Genomic DNA, 27841 nt, shown 5'->3' on the forward strand with positions numbered 1-27841 from the left:
TTGGAGGGTCCAAGTGGGAGAAGAAATCGGAATGCCCCCACCCAGTCCCATACACTCAGCATATTTGGAAGCAGTAGTTTCCACCTCTAAGGAAAACAAAACCAAACAAAACATTGAGAACTATTCTCGAAACCGGTATTTTCCATTTTTGAATGACAGTGAACCTGTAGTAAGAAATACATGCTACATCAAGCCTAGGAAATAGACACAAACTCAGAAACATAGAGATATGCCTAAAAATAAAATTGTTTTATGAAACAATACTTTAATATTTTATTCTTATCGAGCATAGGCATAATAGTACAAAATATGTTTCATTAATACGTTAATACAAACTGGAGACATCTCCAAATAGATAACACTAAACCAAAAATTAGGAAATACTTAATTCAGTAAGTGTGTTTACTTGTTGATAGCTCACACCGGCTCAGAGCAACAGAGCCAAAACTGCTCAAATATCTTAGGCATGGCTGAGCCAGTTTCCTTTAAACCTTTGTAAATGGGTCAAAGATAAAAATTTCAATCTCAAAAAATGGTTTCTTTTTAATCCTCATAATAATAATGATACATTTTTAGGCTTCACAGTGGAAATTAATCTTTATCTTTTCTCTAGAATTATGATAAACTTCCTACCTTATAATTATTTTTTTAAGAGTAAATGAAAAATAAAAGATGCATTCCTTTCTTTGGCCACCAAGTTTAATTCAGGAGTTTTGAGAAGCCAGATGACCTTTTATCCAAACATTCTTCAATATTTAATATTTCTCTTCTGAAAGGTAGTGATTATAAGTTTGAGACAATGGGGAGGCAACTATTTCTCTAATTTTATCTTGTTCAAACTATCTTCATTAAAAAAACCTCTGTTCAACATCTTATAAGAATGATTGAAACAGATAGTTGTGAGGTGATGCTTTTTAAATGTTTGGTTTTGCTTTAAGAATAATACCTTTCAGAACACTTTGCTGTGTTTGATATGTTGAGGTGTGTAACTCCCCCTATAGTTCCAAATTTATTTTGAGAAATATTAAAATCAGTTAAATATGCCTTTCTGTTATGTTTAGATGTCAAATTTGAAAATATTTGCCAGATGAGAGTGAGCTTCAAATAGAAAAAAATGAAATGTCCTTCTTCAGGGTATTCATTGCAATAGCAGACAAATGGGTTTGATGCAGTAAGTGGCTAAGTTTACTGCCAATCTCTGAATATTATAGTTTGAAATGTCTGTTCTTTGGTGAGTTTTCAATACACATGACAACTTTCCCTGCGTCTTCCATTATGTCAGTGAACCAGGATGGATTTCTTTGGATGCCAAAGCCTTTCGATATTAAAAAATGATTGTAAAATGTTGCGATGGGCATCTTTTAATTTTAAATAATTCTACTGTGTTTCTATTATATTGTCTGCTCCATTCTTTATAGTTTGCACTTGATATTGACTGAGAATATTTCTCTAATTTTATAAAAGATGTATAATCCAGACGCACATGAAGTTAAATTTACACACTACAATTCCTCCACATACAGCTGATATAAACTAAAAGAGCTGCATGACTTGTGATAAAGTGCTCTTATCAAATTGAATCTCAAAAATCCATACCAGGTTCTAAGTACATATTAAGCATTACTTCTAAATGTTATATAGTGGTAGAGATTTGAAGAGATAGTGTGTTATTACTGGGAGGTAAGTTTTAAAATTTATCTCACTCTGTTCACAAAATATCCTTACATGCTGCAAGAATAAATTTTTCAGCTGCTCTGTCAGCCATTTTCTTGTTTGCCAAAGACATGACTTAATGTAGGGAGGTGAAAGTGGAAGTAAAACTCACTCAGTCATGTCCAACTCTTTGTGACCCCATGACTGTATAGTCCCTGGAATTCTCCAGGCCAGAATACTGGAGTGGGTAGCCTTTCCCTTCTCCAGGGGATCTTCCCAACCCAGGGATCGAACCCCAGGTCTCCCACATGGCAGGCAGATTCTTTACCAGCTGAGCCACAAGGGAAGCCCCTAATATAGGGATAAAAGTTTGTAATTAATAGAATGACTAAGAAATGTATAGAATGATCAAGTTACAGAATGACTAGAAATTCTGTCAATAGCTTGACTTTATTTTTCCTTAACAATATGAGGAGCTTATTGAGAAGTTAAAATCTCTGGGTTTACAAGTATGTGTCTTTTTAATTCTGAAGTTTTAATGGCTTGTTTATAAGACCATCATTGAACATTAGAGCCTGCCATTTGCTTTGGGTGTAGCTTATGTGATACAACCATATACACTCTTTCACAGCCTGTTTTTTCCTCTTGTTGGAGCACCCTTGAGGTGAAATCAGTGTTTGCTGACTGGAGTTAACATTTATCTCTTTATTGTCATTATTTACATGTAGAGAGGCAGCAGTTCAACCTTGTTCATGCCTCCTCATTCCTCACCTTTCTTATAAAAATTATATGAGCCATTTAAAAAATAATTTATTCACATTAAGTTTAATAAAGTGTTACACTAATTTTTTTTTCAATTACTAACATCCTTTCTAAAAAGTTCTCAACCAAAACTTTGTTGAAACTTTTCCTCGAAGTAAATAGGATTCTCCTACACGTCATTTACTTCAAGTGTAACTGTGAAAGTGTGTGAGTGTGTGAAATTGAACATTATGGTGTTATGCTTCTGTTAGCGTGTAGATAAAGTTACCATCATTCACCAGAAAATTTCAGGAGGCACACTGAGTAAAAAATGTAATGCCTCATGTCATTTAATGTCACTGGACATAATCGTCATGCAGATTGCTACTGGTCACTGTATATGTTGAAATATATAAGGAATCTTGCCTGTACTCTGATTTTTGTCTCTGATCTCTTATTTGATCTGTTCATTAAATTTCTGGTTGAGACCCATTGTTTTTACTTTACTATTTACTAGTTGATTGCAGGGAGCAGTTTGAAAACATTGCCCTAGCAAAATTGTCGTCTACTTTGGGAGGACTAGAGTAAGTCCCTCAGCTGGGTAGCAATGACCCAGAGTAACCTGCTCCTTATTTTGGCCTGGGGAAGGGGGTGCAGTCTGCATGCCTACCCCACACTAGTCACCTAAGTCTGCCAGTCATGCTCTGCCTGTATGTCTGGCTCCAGGATCTGTTCTGCTATTCAGGGGAGAGGCTTTTTGGGGAAATGGATCTACGTGATGAGTGGCTAAAACCCGTCCCAGTTAGTTATATTAAACAACCCAAGCTTTCATTTAAAAACATGATTAAGTCAGGGCTCGTCACATATTTGAAGAAAATAGCTCAAATGGGAGTCATTTTTGTTCAACCTTCTTATAAGGAAGCAAACATGATCTGACAATTCATGGTCTTGTTGCATTTTCATTCATCATTTCCTTATTCTCTCTCTTCTATATCTCTTTCCTCTCTTCGTGGAGCTTCAGCTTAGATGAAAGCTGAATAATCCTCTCTGCCTACTGTCAAAGGGTTAGGAAGACCTCCTCCTTCTAAATCTAATTTCGATGTCCTCTTTGTGTTTTGAAAGGAAACTTTATATGTATGGAATGAGCCTAAGTGGTGCATTAAAGGAATTTCTTTGCCCGAGAAAAAGTTGTCAACCTGTGAAACAGTTGACTTTTGGCTAAAAGTGGGAGCAGGCGTGGGAGCTTTTACAGCTGTTTTGCTGGTGGCTCTAACTTGCTACTTCTGGAAAAAGAATCAGAAGTAAGTAACCTCCGAATAAGAATGAGGAATCTCTTTTGTCGTGAAAATTTTAGGTTTAATCACCATACTCAACAATTTCTCCCAGAGCCAAAAGAATTTTCTCTTAGTTGAAAGAGTTACGGGAAAGGTCTTTAAGCAGGCAAATGGAATGGTTGTTATTCTGATAACAGAAAGACTAGAGAACGTTAGAGATAATTGCACTGGACTCACTGTTTTTATAAGATAGAGAACAGAGGCTCCAGGCTACTCAGGTAGATGGGAGCAGAGCTCAGAGCAAAAGGCAGATTTTCTCTGTGTGTCTATTTTATTTTCATGACATCATGCTGCCTTCTTGCCCCATCATTGTTTTTTCAGTTTCTTGTGGGCAAATATTTGCAAAGAAACAGACTAAGCATATAGGCAAGTATCATCTTTATTTACTCCAGGACTTCAAGAATCTGAAGTTGAGTATTCAGTCTAACTACCAATTATATATTGATACATTATATGATTAGGCTTTTAAAAAATGATTTACCTGTCAGTGGGGCTGTGAAAGTTCTTTTTTGTATTATCTAAGGACAGTTATAATCTGAGGTGGGAAATAGAAAGCAATGAGTGAAAGAAGTAGTAAAGACCAAATCACTTGCCTATATATAATGTTCTCATCTTATGAACTAAACTTTGGAAAACTGCATATTAAATTAGTTCCCAAATATTTGTAAATGATGAAAATTTATTCATACCTCTTATTTTCTCTGTTTTTCAAAAGTTTGTTATAATTGGCCACTTTATGTGATGTAAAATAAATGTAATAGAATTAACTATATTGTACTGATTCTCTGAAATTCTGGAAAAGATTGGTATATAGATGGTAGATTAATGAGACCACATAGTGTTATGGTGATGGGTGAAGGAAATCTGTTAGTGAAGCAACTTTACTCCAAGACAATTAGCTGGTGTATGACCAACCACCCCAAATAAGTATTAATTTATATTAAATGCCTCTTTATCTATTTATATATTTACCACTACTTAGACTGGAGTACAAATATTCCAAATTAGTAATGACTACGAACTCAAAAGAGTGTGAACTCCCAGCTGCAGACAGCTGTGCTATCATGGAAGGAGAAGATAATGAAGAGGAAGTCGTATATTCCAATAAACAGTCCCTACTGGGAAAACTCAAATCCTTGGCAACAAAGGTAACAGCAGAATTTTAACCTGGGAATACCGTGTGTTTATGAGTAAGAGGCCATATTAACCTAACAGCAACGTTCTTGAAAACTCTGTCATGTAACATATCTATATCTCTGTGGGTATTTATCTGGTAGAAATACTTTTGGAAATACAGAAAGATGTAAATACAAGAATAATCACTGCAGTATTGTTATGCTGGTTAACCAGGTAGAAACAACTTTTAACACCATCAGGAAGTATATATTTCCATATATCAAAGTAGTGGGATGCTGTGCAATCCTGCAGCTGGTACAGATGGAGATGTCTATGTGTACTGATATGTCAGTAGGTCCAAGGTCAGTGAAGTGAGAGCAACCGTAGACTATCACATTTATATTAAATGTACATTTATATTAGTATCTGAACAGGAAACTACGAATGATAGTTGCATTTTGAGAGTTTTTAATTAATGGGTGTCTTTCATCTTTGAAGTAATACGGTTTTGTAATATTTGAATTTGTACAAAGATAATGTATTAATAGTATTACAAAAACAATTTTAGGTAAATAAATGATCCAATGTTTATTTATATATTTTGTTTTAGAACGAGATTGTTTCATTTAGAGAAAATAAAAGTTATATAAAATGTTGAGATATTACCTTATCAGATGGTATCACATTCATCAGCTTTGAAATGATTACTATATCCAAACAGATAACATGAAGCTTTACATATTATTTGTAAACACATTTTATTGACTTAAAAGATAAAACATGGCACTTTACTTTTGCAAGATTGAAAATAGAATGAAACACGAAAGAAACTGCATTTCAAAGGATTTTCAGCAGGCAGGGCATGTGGCAAAGATTACATTTATTGTGAGTGCTTTAGTAATCATTTCCTAATTTAGGTACATAAATATATCATAGGGGATCATTTAAAAATAAATGAATAAGCCCTATTCTCCTTATACTAATGGCTATTTGATTTTGCTTATTATGCTAGTTTATGGAGGGCACTATTGCTAAGGGACAGTGAATGTACAGTGATTGTCAAGAGCTGAGAATTTACCCTACTTATAAGCTAACAAGTGAGCCTCCTATGATTTCATGGATACTTTAGAAGACATAGAATTTCTGATCAGAGACAAAGGACAGTTTAAATGGTCATAACAGAAGCACTAGCCAAAACCTCAGCATTTATCCCAGTTTCAAAGCCTCACTTCCTACAGATGACTCTTGGTGAGCTGCATTAAAGGTAACGAACCTATAATAAACTTGGGAACCTAAATCTTTTAGAATGGGCAGCAAGCATCTCTGCCTTTGTTCCAAAGAGAGATATTATTGTTATTGTACTGGACAGTTAGCATCCTCATTCATTGCTCCAGAGGGAAACACTGTTTTCAAGACTGTACGTGAGCTTGCCCTTTGCTCTGGAAGGATATAACATCTTCAAAGGTCGCTTTCTATATAAAGACTTTTGAAAAGGTGCCAGTGCCTGGTGGCTCAGATGGTAAAGTGCCTGTCTACAATGCGGGAGACCCAAGTTCGATCCTCGGGTCGGGAAGATCCCCTGGAGAAGGGAATGGCAATCCACTCCAGTACTATTGCCTGGAGAATCCCATGAACAGAGGAGCCTGGTAGGCTACAGTCCATGGGATCTCAAAGAGTCGGACACAACTGAGCGGCTTCACTTTCACTTTGAAAAAGTAGTCTAGAACAAAGGGGAATCAGTGTTGTATTCACAAGATATGCAGAAATACCAAAGAACCATAGAGAGTTGTCTCCCAACAAAATCCAAACCTCCATAGCAGTTTGCATCTGCTCATCCCAAATTCCTAATCTTTCCTTCTCCTCCTGCTCCTCATCCTTGGCAACCACAAGTTTGTTCTCTATGTTTCTATTTCGTAGATAAGTTCATTTGTGTCATATTTTAGATTCTACATATCAGTGATATCATATGGTGTCTTTTTTTAATGACTGACTTCATTTAGTAATTAATCTCTAGTTCTATCCATGTTGCTGCAAATGGCATGATTTCATACATTTTTTTTATTCCATCTTTTAAAATTTATTAGCTACCCATAGAGTGAGTGTGAATGACAAGTCAGTTTTCCCTCCAGGAATCTACTCTGATTAACCAAGAGTTGTCTGATTTTGAAAAGATCTTCGCAGTTGTCTAAGAGCTACATGATCTATGGAGGATGTTTTCATAAACAGTTAAATTATGACCACTTAGGACCACTCCTAGGGTACAAGCTATGCTGCTTCTAGGAGAGAAGTTAATGTCTGGTTCTTACAAAAGGTATAGTCCTGTAGGTACACTTGGTGCAAGCGGAAAGAAAGAATTTATTTATGATTGTTAGGGACACCAAGTGGAATCTCTTTAGCTAGGCAGCATTGGTTGATAGTGCCTGTGACCTTCTTGCTGGCTTATAAACCTTAGTGTTTCTGCTTCACCTCTGACAGCTGTGTCTCTTTGTCTTTGGAGAGACTGCTTGAGGACAGTTAGTCCAGCTTTTCCTGTTTGCCCATGCCGCAGACTGGGTGGTATTTGTCCACTCCATGGAATGATTGAGTGATGGGAATGGACATGTCTATTGTTATTTTGGGGCAGAAGCTGGCACCATACCAGCTATTTCTATACTTTTCATTAAGTTTAAGGGGGAATGGCAACCAAAATGTGGTGAAAGCATCTGCTGGATTTGGTAAACAGTAGACTGTTAAATCTAAGGCACTTGCAACAAGAATTTGAGAGTGGAACATTTTCCTTCATAGGGAGGTGAAAGGGTAACTTTGAAAATCAAAAACCTTTGCATCTCTCAGGGTGTAAGGTAACTCCTTCCCAGGTGCCTCATTATCAAACTACACTGTTGATCCTCCACTGCCACAAATCAGTATGTCCCTTTCAGTAGCTGAAATTCCACCTTATTTCTATTCATCTACTGGAGTTCTGTGCCTGTGAACATTCATGTCCAGGAAGGTCAAGGGCTTTTTAAACACACTTAGGGAGACCTAGTGTGTTTTGAACCTTTCTCCATGTGGGCTACAGTAGAAGTCTTTTTTTTTTTTTTTTTTTAATTGGAGTGTAGCAGCTTTACAGTGTTGTGTTAATTTCTGCTGTACTAACAAAGTGAGTCAGTTATACACATACATTCAGTTCAGTTCAATCGGGCGCTCAGTAGTGTCCGACTCTTTGGAACCCCATGAATTGCAGCATGCCAGGCCTCCCTGTCCATCACCAACTCCCGGAGTTCAATCAGACTCACATCCATCGAGTCAGTGATGCCATCCAGCCATCTCATCCTCTGCCATCCCCTTCTCCTCCTGCCCTCAATCCCTCCCAGCATCAGAGTCTTTTCCAATGAGTCAACTCTTCCCATGAGGTGGCCAAAGTACTGGAGTTTCAGCTTTAGCATCATTCCTTCCAAAGAAATCCCAGGGTTGATCTCCTTTAGAATGGACTGGTTGGATCTCCTTGCAGTCCAAGGGACTCTCAAGAGTCTTCTCCAACACCACAGTTCGAAAGCATCAATTCTTCGGCACCTAGCCTTCTTCACAGTCCAACTCTCACATCCATACATGACCACTGGAAAAACCATAGCCTTGACTAGACGGACCTTTGTTGGCAAAGTAATGTCTCTGCTTTTGAATATGCTATCTAGGTTGGTCATAACTTTTCTTCCAAGGAGTAAGCATCTTTTAATTTCATGGCTGCAGTCACCATCTGCCATGATTTTGGAGCCCCCCAAAATAAAGTTTGACACTGTTTCCACTGTTTCTCCATCTATTGCCCATGAAGTGATGGGACCAGATGCCATAATCTTCGTTTTATGAATGTTGAGCTTTAAGGCAACTTTTTTACTCTCCACTTTCACTTTCATCAAGAGGCTTTTTAGTTCCTCTTCACTTTCTGCTGTAAGGGTGGTGTCATCTGCATATCTGAGGTTATTGATATTTCTCCTGGCAATCTTGATTCCAGCTTGTTTTTCTTCCAGTCCAGCGTTTCTCATGATGTACTCTGCATATAAGTTAAATAAGCAGGGTGACAGTATACGGCCTTGATGTATTCCTTTTCCTATTTGGAACCAGTCTGTTGTTCCATGTCCAGTTCTAACTGTTGCTTCCTGACCTGCAAACAGATTTCTCAAGAGGCAGGTCAGGTGGTCTGGTATTCCCATCTCTTTCAGAATTTTCCAGAGTTTATTGTGATCCACACAGTCAATGGCTTTGGCATAGTCAATAAAGCAGAAATAGATGTTTTTCTGGAACTCTCTTGCTTTTTCCATGATCCAACGGATGTTGGCAATTTGATCTCTGGTTCCTGTACCTTTTCTAAAACCAGCTTGAACGTCTGGAAGTTCATGGTTCACGTATTGCTGAAGCCTGGCTTGGAGAATTTTGAGCATTACTTTACTAGCATGTGAGATGAGTGCAATTGTGCAATAGTTTGAGCATTCTTTGGCATTGCCTTTCTTTGGGATTGGAATGAAAACTGACCTTTTCCAGTCCTGTGGCCACTGCTAAGTTTTCCACATTTGCTGGGATATTGAGTGCGGCACTTTCACAGCATCATCTTTCAGGATTTGAAATAGCTCCACTTGAATTCCATCACCTCCACTCGCTTTGTTGGTAGTGATGCTTTCTAAGGCCCACTTGACTTCACATTCTAGGATGTCTGGCTCTAGGTGAGTGATCACACCGTCGTGATTATCTGGGTTGTGAAGATCTTTTTTGTACATATATCCCCTCTTTTTAAAATTTCCTTGCCATTTAGGGTTCCATGGAGCACTGAGTAGAGTTCCCTGTGCTGTATAGTTTGTTCTCATTAGTCGTCTACTTTATACATAATAGTGTATATGTATGTCAATCCCGATCTCCCAGTTCATCCTTCCCCCTCTTCCCCGCCTTGGTGCTCATGTTTGTTCTCTACATCTGTGCCTGCTTTCTGCCTTGCACAGAGGTTCATCTGTACCATTTTTCTAGATTCCACATTTATGGAATAATATACAATATTATTTTTTCTGATTTACCTCACTCATGGATGACACTCTCTAGGTCCATCCATGTCTCTGAATGGCAGTTTTGTTCCTTTTTAAGGCTGAATGATAACCTATTGTATATACATACCACATCTTCTTTATTGATTCCTCTGTTGATGGACATTTAGTTTGCTTCCATGTCCTGATGATTGTTTATAGTGCTACAGTGAACACTGAGGTGCATGTATCTTTTGGAAGTATGGTTTTCTCCAGGAATACACCCAGGAGTGGGATTGCTGGGTCATATGGTAGTTCTATTTTTAGTTTTTTAAGGAACCTCCATACTCTTCTCCATAGTGGCTGTGTCAGTTTACATTTCCACCAATGGTGCAAGAGGGCTCCCTTTTCTCCACACCCTCTCTAGCCTTTATTGTTTATAGATTTTTTGATGATGGCCATTCTGACCAGTGTGAGGTAATAATACCTCATTGTGGTTTTGATTTGTGTTTCTCTAATAATTAGTGAGGCTGAACATCTTTTCATGTGCCTCCTGGCCATCTGTATGGCCATTTCTTCTTTGGAGAAATGTCTGTTTAGGTCTGCCACCCATTTTTTGATTGGGGTGTTTGTTTTTATTTGATATTGAGCTACAGGTGCTTTTTGTATATTTTGGAGATTAATCCCCTGTCAGTTGCTTCATTTGCTGATATTCTTCCATTCTGAGAGTTGCCTTTGTCTTGTTTATGGTTTCTTTTGCTGTGGAAAAGATTTTAAGTTTGATTAGGTCCCATTTGTTTATTTCTATTTTCATTCCTTTAGGAGGTGGGTCATAAAAGATCTTGCTGTGATTTATACCAAAGAGTGTTCTGGCTGCATTTTTCTCTGAGAGTTGTATAGTGTCTGGCCTTACATTTAGGTCTTTAAGCCATTTTTAGTTTATTTTTGTCTATAATTTTAGGAAGTGTTCTAATTTCATTTTTTCACAGGTGGCTGTCCAGTTTTCCCAGAACAACTTATTGAAGAGACCGTCTTTTCTCCATTGCATATTCTTGCCTCCTTTGTCATAGATTAAGTCACCATAGGTGTTTGAGTTTATCTCTAGGATTTATATCCTGTTCCATTGATCTGTGTTTCTGTTTTGTGCCAGTACCATCATGTCTTGGTTACTGTAGCTTTACCGGATAATTTGAAGTCAGGGAGGGTGATTTCTCCAGCTCTGTTTTTATTTCTCAGGATTGCTTTGGCTATTCATGATCTTTTTATTTATTTCCTTACAAATTATAAATGTTTTTATTCTATTTCTAAGAAAAATGCTATTGATAATTTGATAGGGATTTCATTGAATCTGTAGATTGCTTTGGGTAGTATAGTAATTTTCACCGTATTGATTCTTCCAATTAAGAACATGATATAATCTCTCCACCTGTTTGTTGTTGTCTTTGATTTCTTTCATCAGTATATTATAGTTTTCTAAGTACAGGTCTTTTGCCTCCTTAGGTAGGTTTATTCCTAGGTGTTTTATTCTTTTTGTTACATGGCAGGAGTATTGAGTAGGGTCTCCTGGAGCCCAACAGAAGAGAAAAGAATACATTCTTTAGTGACAAGCCAAGGAGAAACTTCTGGGAGAAGTTGAATTTTCTTTGGATTCTTGAATTTAGAGCTTTAAAAGATCATTTTGTATGCCTCTTTATTTAATGCATGAGTAAACTGAGACCTACCAAGAGAGGGTGAGTTAGGAATTAGAAACTGCATCTTCTGAGGCCTAATTCATAATTTTTCTTTCTCCATGCTAGTGTTTCAGTACTTTTTCCCAACCATTGATTGATAGCCAATGATGTGTGAGGCCTTGGGTCATTTTGTGGGAATTAAAAAGTGATAGAATTCCTGCCATCAGGAGATTCCAGTTAATTAGTGATGTTAACCACATACACATACACATATGTATGTATATATCCCACCATATCAGTTATAGGAGCAAAATCCCCTGTGAATACAGAGGACATGGTGACGAAAGCCCTGTGAAGCAAACATGACTGTATAGAGGGCTTCCAGTGTTTTACTTGAAACATTGCCTGGAGGATAACCAACAGGTCTCTGCCTCCCCTTCCTGAGGAACAGGTTAAATCAAATCTTCTTAAAGCAAGGCCACAAAAACCTCAGCATTCCCTTCTAGTTCATGGCTGATGTCTAATGCTCTTTCCTGTAAATACACAATGAGATCCTTGAGGGCAGGCATTTTGTATCCCATAAAGTCTAGTCCATGTTCCTGTTCCTGCAACATATGGATGTTTAACAAATATTTGGATTATCGATGGTTATTCCTACAAAATTAAGGCTGGGATATGTGAGACTTGAGGTAGATTCTCCTAGAACCAGTGGGTTAGGGTGCTGCAACCTGCAGGCTGCTCTCCCAGGGATTTGTTGCCTGGGCAGAGGCAGGGAAATGGGATATGCTGGTTTGCATTGTGATTTTTTTTTCTTTTTCTGTAATCCTGACCATGTAGCCCTAAAGTGGATCTGAAGTCTCGGGCTTCTCTGCTCAAATGGGAGAAGATACAAAAGGAAACTGATTCTTCTTGACAGATACTCAGAATCTATTTCCTGTTATTTTCTCACTTCACTTTTCGGTTTTATACACATATCCATGTGCACCCAGGACTGATCTGCTTCATATTTCCTTTACTTTTAAAATAATCCTATTTCTTTTCATCTTTTTTCTCCTCAACAGCATAGTCTCTCCACTACATTATAGCAGCCTTTGGAAAGCTTTGTCTAGCAATGAAAACATTGGGAAAAATTTCACTACTTCCTTTTCTCCCCATTAAGGAAGAATAATTTATCTTAATAGATTACATTTTGAATGCATTATAAAACAAATTCCATCAATGATATACTTGCATTCAAATTTTGATTTATTATCTGAGATGGCTTATTTTTAATATCTTTAGTAAACATGATCCCCAAAGATTTTCCTTAAACTTATCAGTGAACCCAAATGATCATATGTCTTATTTGTGTTCTCTTTATTCCTGCTCTCCTTTTTTCTTATTATTTACCCTATGTTATCTTGAGAATATTTAGTTTACTATCTGCAGTTTACATGGATAGGTCATCTCTTTTAGCACTGAGATCAGATGTCCTCCTTGGAAGGGTCTCAGTGAATTTCTTCATAAGGATCACAGCTGTATCTTTTGGTATCTATTACAGTCGTGTTTGCCTCTATTTTGGATTGTGTGTCTTTGGGGTAGGCATGCTATCTGTTTTACATCTACTACCCTCCCCTTTAAATGTAAAATCCTAATTATGAGTGGCTGGTACATACATTGAACTGACTTCAGAACTTACTTTCTGGGTAGGTAAGATCCTAAAACTTACTGTAATTTTAATGAGTTGTTTTTGTCTTTATATTTTCCACCCATAGGAAAAAGAAGACCATTTTGAATCTGTTCAACTGAAATCCTCAAGATCTCCAAATATATGAAAAAACAGCGCTGTAGCTGTCAGACTAATGAACAAAGAATCCCACTCTCTAGTTTTACAGAACCATAGTTTAGAGCCTGTCCTCATATCCGGCACATTGGCGATGTTACAGAGGAGGGCCACATCACTGAGAAGGGAAGGAGGTTGAAATGTTAGATTGCCTTATCACATGGTCAAGTGTCTTGCCAAAAATGAGAAAGCAAATGGTTTGAGTCTCAACTGAAGATGAAGCTCAACTCAGGAAGAGATTTATCTGTATATACACATAACTCAAAACCAAGGTTAAGCCCACCAGTGCACTGCTGATGCATGCCGTATAATTAATGGGTAATTTTTCTTCTTTATAAATTCTATATAAAAAGTGTGTTTGGAGGGCTGATGTGAGCATATTCATTGTGATCCCATGTATGTCTTTTCTTTGTTTATATTATGGGGAAGATTTGAAAAATTTTTTAAGGTACAGCTATTTTTCCCATTATTTATTTTCCTGACCAACCTTTAAACATGTTTTCTATTAAAAATGATGGACAAAGAAAGACAATAGATTTTTCATTTTTCCATAGGGTATCCTTCTTGATTTCAGGAGCCTAAGTAAACAGTAATCCTTAATGAAGAGTCAGCATGTGTTTGGGTTATCTAAACTTATAATCGCCTTTGAAATTCCATCCTTGTTGGAACTGGTAAGGGCTTTTTAAGAAATGGGATTCTTAAAAAAAATTAATAAAAAGGCAAAGAGAAGCTTAGACTTTCCCCTAATAAAAGCAAGCTGACACTATCACAGAAGTCAAATGGCTTGAAACAATTTATGTAATACTTGAAGTATAATTTAGAATGAATAGGAAAGCTTTTTTTTTTTTTTATCAAATCACTTGCAAAGTCATGAAAAAAAAGTGGGATGGTTTGTGTACCAGTACAGATAACTCTACAGAGGTACTGGGATAATGTATGGCCTCTCGAAAATGGCAGTGGGTACATTTGCCCTGTGTCCAGCATCAAAGGTTACATGCTAGACTGTAAGGATTGTTACTTCCATAGAAGTTTGCTTTTTAAGTTATTTAGAAATTCAATTTTAGAATATTGCATATATCTGTATTCAAAATAAGAATGTTGTTGTACCATAAGCAGCTATGAAATCAGTATTATTGCTCTTATTAAAAAATGATCCAGATAATTGTGGTATTTTCTCTAATGGACAGGTTATACTGATATTAGCAGGAATTGAATATTTGTCGAAAGAAGTTTGAACGAAGCTGGGTACAACCAATTTTGTGTAAACTTGTTTTAAAACTAGGAAAGAGGGGAGTTTCCTGACCCATTTATAATCTAAGGTGATCTTGTTTGTTTTCAATAAACAGTGATCTTTACAGGTTTTAATCCAGAGTTTTAAAAAGATTGGTAACTGGCCAGTGAGGTAGGGCATAGGGACAAGTTTGTTAAATGTTTTGCCCCCAGTCTGTCAATGAGGTATGCCTTGTAATTTTTGATTCAGCAGGTCATCCTTAGTTTTGTGGCCAATGAAGGAAAAATAAATAATTGAATTTATTTCACTGGTGGGTAAAACAGTGGACCATTCTGTTATTGTTGAATGAGTGTTTGTTTTGTGTATGTCACTACTGTTGGATTCATGAGTATAGGTGAGGTGGGCTTTGTTGTTTTTTGTGAAATTCACAGAGGATATTGCTTACATACACCTTTTCTACATTTAATTTCTTACATTATAGTGAAATTATTTTGGCATTGATCATTTTTATCCTGCCATGCTGCTGGTGAGCCATTCCCCATTTTGATAAAAAATTAAACAAAAGAATAAAAATACACTTGAAATACACCCTTTCAGAGGAGCCCTGGCAAAGTTGTGCAGACTGGACAGAGTCAGGAAGTTTCCACATGATCACCTGCCACCTCTGTCTTCATCTTTGCTGTGCTCAGCATGTATGTTCCAAGCCATAGAGATAATTGGGATTTGCTCACAGATAGTGTCTTTCTTCTCTTGTCACTGGACTAAAATCTCTGACATGTCAAAAATGCCTTAAATTTTAATGAACTCTCAGAAAACATAGTTGGTATTGAAAATTTTATTTATTTTATTTCTTATTTTAGATATTAAATAGATTTTGGCAGCTCAGTCCCATCTTTGGAAAGAGCTGACTTTTTCATTTGGATCCCAGTGGATTGTCATTTTATTTCAACCACTGAAGAAGTATGACAGAAGGAGGATATTATGAGGAAGATATTCAGATGAATTCTGGCTATAAAACTTACTTTATGTCTTGCCTTTGCAAAGCTCAGTGTAATGTTGAAAGGCATAAACAAATTAATCACGTTTCTGACTTTTAATTGACACTTGTTATATCTTTTCCCTTCTAGGTAGTAGAAGAAGAAGTTATTTGTTATTTATCTAAAAGGCAGTTGTGAAGCCTTTAATACTCCATTAAGTCAGCTATCACCTATAAAATCTCTTAGTACTCTGTCAAAACATATTTAAATCAGTTTTCCACTGAATGAGATCCATGGATAAATTATATCATGCCATTTAACAGTGTTGAGCAATTTGACTTGTATTCACTTGATTTAAAAGATTGAACTTTATTTTTATTGACTTTTCCCCTCTTTGATCACTAGTAATCAAGTCCTTTTCAGGATTAAAAATGTTTCATAGTATTTGTGTAGATTTTTGTCATTATTTTCTTCCCAAGGAGAGAAAAGGTGATTTAAATGGTTATGTGGAAGGATCACCTGTGTCTGGCCATTTACCCTCTGGGGTAGTTCAAGACAAACCTGGTCAAATGTCATCTGACATCTGTCAGTAGAGCTACTTCCTGTGAATTCATGGTCATTCCTGATGGGAGGCTAATTAATATGCAGATCATTTCTCTCTTCCTCATGAATGTAAATTTCCTGAGAGCTGGGGTGGGAAGTTGATTTCATTGGCAGTGTATTGCTCACATTTACCTTTTTGTACTAAAGATAGGTAGAGTAGAACTTCTTCAGAGGATTTATATATCCTCACATCTATTTCCTAGTGACTATGAACATTATCTAAGGTTTACATGACCAAGTTCTAAATTAAGCTTGCTCTAAGAAAAGGACTCAAGGAGAATAAACCTAAAAAAATACCAACACCTGACTTCTTCTTTGGACACTAAACTGGAGTTCACCTTCATAGTAAATGGCCAGAGATTACACTTTTGCTGAATCTTATTTCAGTTTAATGTTTTCAGATGAGTTCATTTTAGAATCATAAATGAAGTAAAAGATGGGGACAAATAACTGAAAATTAATTGATACTACTAATACAATTGCTATGAATGGATATTACTGTTGCAATTGTCTGGATCAGCAGTCTTTTTCTGTAAAGGGTCAGGTAGTATTTTCAGCTTTTCAGCCCATTGTAGCGTGAAAGCAGCCACAGGTAGTCTATACACAAATGGGTATGGCTACATTCTGATAAAACTTGATGTACATGGAAATTTTAGTTCATTTCAGTTTTACTTGTCATGAAATATTATTTTTGGTATTTTTTCTCCAATTATTTAAAAATGTAGACGCATTCTTAGCTCACAGATTTTATAAAATCAGATGCTAGGCTAGGATTTGACCTGTGGGCTGTGGCTTGCTGACCACTGTTTTCCATCACTACAACCCACAAGCAAAACTATTTGAAATAACCTATTTCCACAGATTCTTTGCCCTTTAGGAGTTTATACCTTCAAAGTTTCTCAAGTCTTTAGAGATGATCAAGAAAAAAGTAGCCCATTACCTTCCCTCAGTGATTTAATCACTCACCGAAGACAAAGCCAGGTACTCCTCTGAGTTCCTTTTATAGTTCTGGGACTTGATTGTAGATATTGATTAGGAAATGATAAAACAAGTGAATTGGTTCAAGTCAACCAGTAAGACTGATTTAAAAGTCTTTTCTCATTGTGATTTCTATAACATTTATTGCTAAGGTAACTAGATTTGGGGATAATATTCAATCTCTTTGACAGATTTATTTCAATTAACTATTTGGAAGTAACATATATTGATGCACAAAGGTAGTGTCAGCCTAGATTCTTGGGCTCTGGTGCTGGATAGGGTTCGCTGGCAGCACTGGAGCATCCATTGCATGTATTCAGGCCATGTACGCCTCAGTCCATACGTATTTACCAAATCCTATTTTAAGACTGACTGAACTGCAAAGGACACTTAGGATTCCTTTAATGATTGGTGGTTCAAGAAACAGGCCTCCAATTGCCTTGGGCAAAATATCCCAGGTAGGCTTTTCATTTGCTGGAATTTTCCTCATCTTATTAATAAAGACTCCTGGATGAAGAATACTATATCAAACAGCTTGTGGATATTGGTAAATTTGGTTTTGAAGGGAGTAATATTCCTTTTATCTTAGCTAGCCATCTAAGGGTTTCCATCCAAGCCATCAACAGATTTCAGATTACCATTTCTTGGGTTAAAGTAATGAGTCCAACCAGTGGGGATTATGCAAATCTAAACTTTCTTTCACAGAGCAGGAGTGATAATTGCCTTACTCATGGGTTTGGGCCTTGTTAGGACTGTGAAGTTTTTAATCCATACTGACCAGTCCATTCTGAAGGAGATCAACCCTGGGATTTCTTTGGAAGGAATGATGCTGAAGCTGAAACTCCAGTACTTTGGCCACCTCATGCGAAGAGTTGACTCATTGGAAAAGACTCTGATGCTGGGAGGGATTGGGGGCAGGAGAAGAAAGGGATGACAGAGGATGAGATGGTTGAATGGCATCACTGACTCGATGGACGCGAATCTGAGTGACCTCCAGGAGTTGGTGATGGACAGGAGGCCTGGCGTCCTGTGATTCATGGGGTCGCAAAGAGTCGGACATGACTGAGCAACTGAACTGAACTGATGTTCCATCTTCCTGGCACCTCACTTTATTTTTGCTTCTCTGTGGCCTTTTGCTACAGAGCTCTGACACCCCAAACTATCATGGTGGATACATGGATAAAGCAGGGGGGCTAGCTGAGAGGAACTGCGGGGTTGAAGTCTGCAAAGGTACACTGGCTGAATTACCTCCTTTGTCAGCCACTCTGTTAATTTGTCTTCTATGTGGTCTGCAAACCAGCTTGCCTCACAGTTTGCAAATGGGACCTTTCTATGTTACTGTTTTTATGTTACTGAGTGGGCAAGTGAATATTAGTGTTTAAACTAGAGAGGACACAGAGAATTTCAAAAGCTGTAAACACTCAGGAATCCAACAAAAATCAACCATATCATGTGGCTCTGGCATGTTTTTTTATGAGTGGGATACATCATTCTGCTTGAGTTCCTTGCATTCAGGATGTTTTTGCAAAGATGGATCAGCTCAGCAAGTTTTATATTCTGAGAGAATGAAATGTTGTTACTGGAGTTAAATCAACCCAAAACCTATTGGTTTGAAATGGCTCATGTAAAAAAGATCTTATGGTTGCTATTTTCCATACATATGCTGAATGCTCTTTAAAAAATTACTACTTCTAGAGATCACATGTTAGGGTATGTGCATTTGAGTAGGAAACACGGACATGGCAGGGAAGAAAAAGATGATGAGAGCTGTCAGTCAATGCACTTTCAGTGTAAAGATGGAGTGAAATACAGTGACCACAGATCAAAACCCAGTCCTCAGAAACACCCGCTCAGGATTCACCCACAACTTAATTGTCTTGTTTACGAAGATCCCCGATCAGTTTGATTGTTTTGGGCATGAGCAGTGTCTCTGAACAACTTACCTGATATTGCCTTCCTTGGCCTGTCAAATCCCATCAGTGGACTGAGTTATTTTCTCTACTATCAGCCTTGCCTCAGCCTTGATTTTGAGCAGGTACTCATTCTGAGCACACCTATCTAGCACTCCTGCCAGTTTCAGTCACAACAGAGTTCTTTTTTGATATCCAGTGTCTTTTTGACAACTACTGTTACCCAATCTGCCACGCCCACTCCCTCCCATCCATGTTTTGAATCTGAGAATTTAGAGACTGTTTGTACTGTTGTCTTTGAGCATCTGGTGAGTTTTGGACACATTGATGAGGGTGCCAATTCAAAGGCCTCTAGAAGGAAGAAGAGAATTGCTAACATAGGACTCCGCAGTTTATTTCCTTCAAGGCCAGTCATGTTGGCTTTTATGCACTTACTCGTTATTTCTGGATATTTTAAAAATAGTATCAGTCTTGATTATCTAGGCCCTGGTTATTTAGCCTGTGGGTCCCTCCTAGCCTCTTCTTCCTTCCTCTCACTGTCTCCCTCAGTGGCAGTCTCCTCATTAGCATATTTTCCAGTCTTGATGCTTCTTAAAGGCAAGTACTTGGTAATCTTCTTTTTCCCTGTCATGAGTTGAAGCATGGCCCCCTAGAAGTTACACATCCTAATGTTACTTCATGTCAAAAAAGGGCCTTAGCAGATGCAATTGAGGATCTTGAGATAAGATCATCCTGCTTTATCCAGGTGTACCCTAAATCCAATGACAAGTGTCCTCATAAGAGACACATAGAGGAGAATGTGACATGAAGATGGTTGCAGAGATTGGAGTGATATGATGTCAAGAAGCTGACCACCACCAGAAACTAGAAAAGGAATGGGACGGATTCTCCCCATAGCCAATAAGGTGCAGCTGCGCAGAGTCAATTTTTGTTGTTTTAAGCCACTGAGTTCATGTTAGGTTGTCAGATTAGTTACAAGAAATTAATACATGCTCTGTCCATGGTATCTGGTGCAGGACCTAGCAGATAGTTAGATTCTCAGTGATTTTTCTACATTAATAAATGATTTGTGACTCTAGGACTTATCAGGAGAAATAGGACAGTTCTGATAAGAATGACCCCATTTTAGCTTATCCGTGCTTTCCCTGTGTGCTCCTTTATTTAGGTTAGTAAAATATTCAAGTTTAGTGACAAGTCTATGTGCTCCTAAACATTGTTCTTGGGACTTTGGAAAAGAAGATATCCTGCATTTTCATTGCCTCATTCAGCTGTGAACCACCAGAGTAATTTTCCAATGGAATAAGATGCTTTTCCAGACTCCTTGCTAGAAATTTAGGTGGTTTTGGGAAATGAGAGCCATCAAACCTTCCCTGACAGGTCAGTTTTGGTATTGAGAGGAATACAGGAATGGAAGAACTCTCTCCTCACCTCAGAGACCTATTCGGGCAAATTCTGGGCTGGCTTGCAGATGTGGCTTAAAGAAACCAATAAGGGTATTATTGTCTGGGCCACTGTAATAACCTGATATTTATGGTGTCATCAGTCAAATTCTGATCATGTGATCTGCAAAGATCTGCAAAGAAGTCTAGACATACTTACAATTCTCTTACAGGGTAAAACTTGTGTTCAGTGTGTCTATTAACAGATGTAAAGAGAAGCATAGTTAGATAAATTCCTCCAACAATAAAATAGAAATGGTCTAAATCAACATATTCAAATTACCTGGAATGATTAAATAAGAACAAGGCCATTATCCACCATGCTGGAAAACCTTGAAGGTTTTATTCTCAGTATCTTTACATTAATACAGATGCTTTTGATTTTGTGCTGAGAAAAACAATCTGTTACACATAATGTAACTTTAATATACAACATAGAAACTCATCCTAAGTTAGTTACAACAAGGGCCTACAAAAAACTTCATAGGAAAAAAAGTTATCTAATATTGCCACCATAGTTTCTATTAGACTGACCCTGTCACACCCTGTCACCAGTGCTCAGCTCTGTAAACAATGGGTTATTTCCAGGTTCTAAGGAATCATTAATAATCACTAAAATCAGTCTAAAAAGTTCTAGCACATCACTATATACTGTACAGTCCTTAAAAATAATTTATTGTACTGTTTCTAAAAAAAGGTACTAGGGGTATTCTTTTGCTGTTTCCACATTCTGGAGCTGCACATGAGCACTTTCATCTAATATCCTAAACACACGACAACTGAACTGCAATTCACAATCACAGAGATGAGGTGGTGGAGTCGAGGACTTCCCGGCCGTTGCACACCGTTGGCATGTATGTGCTGGCAGAGGCTGGAAAACAGCAGGACAGAAAATTCTGCATTAGTCAAGGGGGCCATAGGGCTACTGGCACAGGTGATACTAGTTAAAATTAAGTGGGAAACTCCTTTTAACTTGGCTTTAGAAAATGCTAGGTGATTTAATGCTGCAGCAGGTCAAGTTTCAAAATGTGCTCTGCACAAAATGAGTGTGTATCCCAGATCTTACCTCCACTAATGTCATACCTCTTGGAAAGAGTTGATAAGCATAATCACTGTTGAAAGAAGTCACTTGTGGGTTTAAAATTACCTTTGGTAATTTCCAAACTGGTTAAAATACAGTGCGTAAAATTGAATACTCATGGCAATTTACTTAGATTGTTAAATTAATTACTATTTTCAATACCTTCATTAATTTTGTTCTCTATGGACAGGATGACTCTGTAGACCCAAGAGTCATCTGTGAACCCACTGCCTTTGAGAATAGTTTCACGTGTTTTCATTCTTCAAGTGGATAACCTCAGTGATAATTCTAGTGAGAGCTGAGTTGTAAGAACTTCAATTTCATAACAGTTTGCAGAAAGAAAGGCATTTCAAAGGGATGATGCTCTCATTAGTGACAACAGTGATGACTATGTCAGGGTGTGAGTATAATATGGATACAAATATTCATTCTTTTTATGGGTCATTTTCCTAGATGAAATTCCTAGCTGAACTTGTTTTGAAGATTTTTTTTGTGAGAAATATAAAGACAGCTAAGTTATATTTATGTCTCCCTGAAAGATTTTTCCTTTTACCGAATGAGAACAAAAGCAATACCCCCCATCCTCCATGGGATGAAACAACATGGCCAAGAGAATCAGTTAGCAATGGCCTCACATTACCTTTTGGAACTGCTGACATCCTGTCCTTGGTCTGTCCATCTGCCGTGCTCTGACCTACAGGAGCTGATCTCCTTGGCTACCTGACCACAGCCCAGGTCAAGCTGCCCAGTCAGCTGTCCCATTCTTTAAAGACATAGCTCTCTCAGTTAATAATCAAATAAACTAACTTCATGCTAGAGTGTTCATGTTCACTGCTGCTGCTGCTGCTGCTAAGTCGCTTCAGTTCAGTTCCGTTCAGTTCAGTCGCTCAGTCGTGTCCGACTCTGTGCGACCCCATAGACGACAGCCCAACAGGCTCCCCCGTCCCTGGGATTCTCCAGGCAAGAACACTGGAGTGGGCTGCCAATTCCTTCTCCTCATGTTCACTATCATAGTGGAAATATTCTTGCCACATGAAACTGCATTTTTCATAGGAATGTCTTTAAACGTGAAGGAGAAGCTAATTGTGAAATTTGCTGCTATGTGGCATTCAGTGTGGGAACGTTCACCATAGTTGGAGCACTAGAAGTCTTTCAGCAGACACCCTGCTAGGGAAACTCCAGCCTCTCAATTCTGTGCTATTTGTCTTGGTGTGTGAGAAAATAAGAAAGTCAAGTCTGTGTGGCTGCCTAAGGTTACAGAGGAGTCATGTGACGTGCTAACTCTTTTGGAGATTCTTCCCTTTTATCATTTTTAGAATGAGGCTCACTTTTCTTTACCATGTGATCCCACTAGAAGCTACAATATCCCGGGGGACAGGGATGGCATAATCTACATTTCCTGGAACTTCCATGGTGAAGACACAGTGTGTACCAGATAAATATTTAATGGAAGGTGATACATGATAATAATTAAAAATATGACGGCATTAATTTATTCTTTGCAAAGCTTCTTCATATACTTTATCTGATTCTTGCTTCATCAAAGCTAGGTAAGGCAAGAGAAAGAACAAGGTGAAATGAAGTTCAAATCACGGTTCACTGGAAACCCAGGGGAGTGCTCCCGGCCACTCAGTGTGTGCTTTCTCTCCAGCTTCCTTGTGTTCACCTGTCTACTTGGCATCTCCACGTGGCTGTTTAATAGGCATTTCAGAATCAAGTGGCCAACACATAATTTTGATTTCTTGACCTGTCCCTGTTTAGTCTTCCTTTTCTCAGTGAACGGTCTCACTATCTGGCCAGTTATCCAAACCAGAAGTCTAACATTTACACTTCCTTCCTTTTTTCTCTCTCCTCCCATGTCAAACCTATCCTCAGGTCCCATCAGCTGTGTCTCTACCTCCAGCTACTTGTCTGTTTGCATCCAGTGCCCTGGGCCAGGTCAGCACTCTCTCTCTCTCTTGGCTACTGTAACAGCTGCACCACTGGGCTATCTGTGTCCGTCCTTGCTTCCCTGCAGTGCTTTTCTCTACAGCAGCCAGCGTATTTGTAAATGTAAGTCACCTATGTACACACCTCCCGTGGTGCCTCTGTGCTCTCCTAACTCTGGTTTATAAATCTCAGCACGATTTAGACACTGCTTAGCTTTCTGAGTTCACCTAATTCTCTCCTCCTCCAACCCCCATCCCCTTTGGATTTTGTTCTCTAATATAGAATATGTTTCTCAATTTCTGGCCTCTTAAAATAGCTGTTGCTTCTACCAGGAATATTATTTCCTCTCTTAATCACATATCTGGCTGCTGCTTGTCAGCCACATGTGAAATGTCATCCTCTGGAAAAAGGCCATCCAGCCATCTAGTCTAAAGTAACCAACCAGTTACTCTCTGTCATGTTACCCAGTCTTAAAACTGACTTTTTCCCTTGCCTTTTTTTTCCCCTTAGCATCTTAAGTCTTACACTCTTGACTAGAAAGTATGCTGGGGCTCTGTTTGTCTTTTTCATTATTTTATTCATCTTGCTGATCATGGAACAGACACTGTATAAATACTTTTTTGAATGATTGTATGAATGGTTGCCTTTCAAAAAACGGTGGAGCCAATGGAAATTTCAACAGGGGAAATAATTTATTATCCTGAAGAAATGACAGCAAATGTGAGGCTTGTGAGTGGCCTTATTTTGGAACGAGCTGGCCTTTCTCCTTCTCAGGTCGCACAGTGGCATCAACTGTGCTTGCAGAAAACTGGCTGGGCTGTGAGCATCCCATGGCAGTACTGCCTTAGACATTTTGACTAAGCTCTTCATCTTTTCCAGGATCAAGTTTTATTATTTCTGTGCAGGATTTTCATTTTCAGACATTGAAAAGGAATGATGTGTCATGGGGGTACGTCTAGCATAACCAGGGATTAGTGTGCTGGTGCTCCTTGCTGTCCACCTTGAACTCGTCTAATTCCCTCTACCTGCATTTCTAAAGATGGTGTCAGAAACCTACTCCAATGTTGCCCATACTATTGTGGAATTTGATGAATGCTTTCTTAAGTGTGCTCTTATGATCTGCTTGCTCACTGCATTCTAATTTCTTAAAAATCATGTATATTTTGACCACGTAGGTAAGAAGTACATGGGCTGCAAAGGCAGGCACATGGAAAATTCTCAAACTATCAGTGTCACATAATCTGCCAAACACCATGTGAACGTCATCATGGAACGTTACGGAGTAACCTGAAATTATCTATCTGCTTCATAGGGACTTTAAAGGGGACACCCTATGATAGAATGTCTAAACTATTTGAGAGGAAGTAGTGCAAATTCAAGGTCTTCTTGCAAGGAATAACAACAGCAAAAAACCCACAAGACACTGCAGCTTTATTTTTTTTCCTAAACACTTTCTAGTGTATAAAAGGGGATTGTAACTTGTATTTTTCTGCTTTTCTTTTACTGTTTCATCTGTAGCTTTTGTCAGTGCATTTTTTATTATGTAAAAGATATACTCATTTCTGTACATGCTGCTGAATATAGCAGAAGAAATGACTGTCTGATGAGTTTACCATCACAATTACTTTGCCTTTCATAAATATTTTACACATGCCTCCTGTATGAGCCCGTCTGTTATTCCCCAAGGTAGTAAAATACGTGGAAGGGGAAAGTACTGTCATTTTCGTGTGTGTGTGTTTAGGATGAGCTTTTCTACGGTTCTAATGAAATTCTCACAAGATTTTTAATGGCATAAGTTCAGCCTATTTTATTAAGTGCGGTTAGGCAGATTTCTGTAATTGTCTTTTCTGTCAGAAATAAGTATGCAGGCTTATTTTTGGCTTTCCTGGGAGTGGGGGTGAGTAGCAGCTGTTACTCTAGGTTAACATGGTACTTTTTGCTATTTAAAGTGAAAACTGAAGAAAGCTGAAAAAGACCTAATAAGTTCCACAGCTGACCACAGAAGGATCATTCACATCCATCAGAAGGCATGTTTTGCTTCACAAACGTTGGTGAAGCCTCAGAGATCAATGCAGCCAAGTGGCAGCTTTGTCTAGCACCATGAAATCCATTTTTCTTGTACCAGGAATGCAGGGACTGGCCAGGCTTTGGAGAAAATGACCCAGTTTTTCTGAGTAACTGGGCCCTCAATCAATGCTAAACATATTTATTCAATAGATTCTTATGGATGCCAAGTCTGTTAGTCAGTTCAATGGCTGAGACTTGATTCCTGAGAATCAGTGTGTTACTCTGTGTAATAAATACATCAGACTTAGAAAAAAAAAATAAACATTCAAATAGAACAGACATTCCAGTCTGTTTCCATCTGTTCCATTTCCTTGCTCCCAGTGACCCCAAATAATTTCTCCCAGTGTATCTGCTTGTTTAGAGATTTTACTGCTATGGTCAAGGAATACAATTTCCATCCACTATCTGTTGCCTTGTCCTCCTGCGTTATTATTGGGCCTGTTTTTGTTTTACTCTTCACCTTAATTTACTTGTGCTAGGGCCCCTTGGTCCCATTTCAAAAGAAGTGCATGTGTTGATAATGTGGTCTGGGCAGATGTGGCACTGCTAGCCAACCGTTTGGTAGCCTTGCTATGTTGAGATTTCTCAGTAGGAGACAGAGAATCCATTATTAATAATTTAACTTTCCCTTTACGACCAAAATGTCTTCAACTGTTACCAGTAGTTTGAAGAGGAAATTATTTTCTATAAACTCAAGAGTTAGTTTCTAAATGTGGAGTTAGAACTTAAGAAAGCAAAGATTGCTTCATTTAGTGATTCATTTCTTATGAGACAAGATTCATGGAAAGAGAAAATAGAACCCATGATACAACTTAATTACCTTATCAACAGAAATTCCACTTGATCTTCAACTTAATACCTCAGTCCATTTTGCCACATAATGCTGTCGTGTTTTCTTTCCAATTATGTTCCTTTATCTTCTCTTCCCTCCCCCAAGAAATACCAAAGTTGGATGCACAATAATCTCTAAATAAAAATACTCAAGAAGTTTTTGTACTGTTCTACTTATTTTTTGTTCTTCTCCCCTCTTCTTAGTTGCTAAACAGTTGCTGACCACAGAAGGACCATTCACGTCCATCAAAAGGGATGTTTTGCTTCTGTTTTTCCTCTTTTCTATCCAAATGTGTTCTCAGGCTAGGATCAGAAACTCATTTACAACAATTAATTCAAACAACGAATAGGAGCTGTAAATGCTACTACATCTAGGGATCCAAATCGAAAGCTGAAAGTGTTAAACTCTATTAAAATAATGGCAGGTATTAGTCCTTCTTTCTTGGGAAGCTGATCCTGATAGCCTCGTCTTCCAGTTACCCCCAGCGTCGGCACACTGTATTGTCTTCCATCACTACCACCCTGATTTAAATCATCATCTGGGCTAGGCGGCAGCCTGCTAAATGAGGTAGGTCTCTGCCTGCTCCCTGTCTTATATTCTGCCCACACAGATAAAACAATGCTTTACAAGTCGGGTCTTGCTGCTTCTGATGAAACCCTTTGAGTGTTTCCCAGTTCTTTCAGTAGAAAAGTAAAAGTCCTTACAATACCTCCAGAATCCTAAAGGATCTGCTCCATCTTTGTCCTCATCTCCTCTCCCTTTCACCACTTACCTATAGGCTCATTGCCTCTTTGACCCTTTGCACATGCTGTTTCCCATGTGTGGAATGTTGTTTCCCCAGATATCAGCATAACTCCCTTCTTTCATTTCCTTCATGACTCTGCTCAGCGTCACCTTATCACTTTCTCCCATTTTATAAAAATAGTAACACATTCTATTCCCCATCTGCCTCATTTGCCTGTGTTTCCTATTATTTTCTACACGTTGCTTATCAACCAACACCTGAGTTATTATGGAGTATTGGTTTCTCTGTGCCTCACCTTGCTTGATGAGAATGCAAGCATCATGAGTATACAGTTTGTCCATTTCATCCATGAGCATAGTGCCTAGAGCTGAGCTTGGACACAAAATTTCTTTAATCAAAGTGTGTATTATCCATCAAATCAGTCACATTTACTTGGTTAGTGTTTCCTTTCCCAAAGCCTTTGCAATTACTCCAGGTGAGGTAGAAATGTTAAAACTTTTTTTTCCATATGAGTAGGCGTTTTCCTGCTACAGGCATACAGATATCTCCATTTATGGATGTTCTCTAGAGAATTTCACTTAAAATGTAAAAGAAGTAGATGAAATAGGATATAATAAATTGATGTTAGACCCTTTGCTTTGTTTTAAGGTATTGATCATCTGAGATCAATGTATGGACAGTATTTGATTAAATACATATTTTCTTTTTTATTGACATATATGCATAGT

At 38.0% G+C, this 27841-nt stretch overlaps 2 protein-coding genes across 2 annotated transcripts in view; one reads left to right on the forward strand and one right to left on the reverse strand.

Annotated features, from left to right (window-relative positions):
* The window catches only part of ELAPOR2 (endosome-lysosome associated apoptosis and autophagy regulator family member 2), a 213075-nt gene extending 199762 nt beyond the window's left edge, over positions 1 to 13313 (forward strand). The window contains exons 20-22 of the mRNA XM_068973179.1: positions 3517 to 3695; positions 4711 to 4876; positions 13254 to 13313. Coding sequence (XP_068829280.1) covers positions 3517 to 3695; positions 4711 to 4876; positions 13254 to 13313 — 405 coding nt within the window. The remainder of the gene's footprint in view (positions 1 to 3516; positions 3696 to 4710; positions 4877 to 13253) is intronic.
* Positions 13314 to 21256: 7943 nt separating this feature from the next.
* The window catches only part of GRM3 (glutamate metabotropic receptor 3), a 104213-nt gene continuing 97628 nt past the window's right edge, over positions 21257 to 27841 (reverse strand). The window contains exon 5 of the mRNA XM_068973100.1: positions 21257 to 21330. Within this exon, the coding sequence (XP_068829201.1) occupies positions 21257 to 21330 (74 nt within the window). The remainder of the gene's footprint in view (positions 21331 to 27841) is intronic.

Source organism: Capricornis sumatraensis, chromosome 5 (assembly GCF_032405125.1).
Source record: "Capricornis sumatraensis isolate serow.1 chromosome 5, serow.2, whole genome shotgun sequence".
Taxonomy (NCBI): domain Eukaryota; kingdom Metazoa; phylum Chordata; class Mammalia; order Artiodactyla; family Bovidae; genus Capricornis; species Capricornis sumatraensis.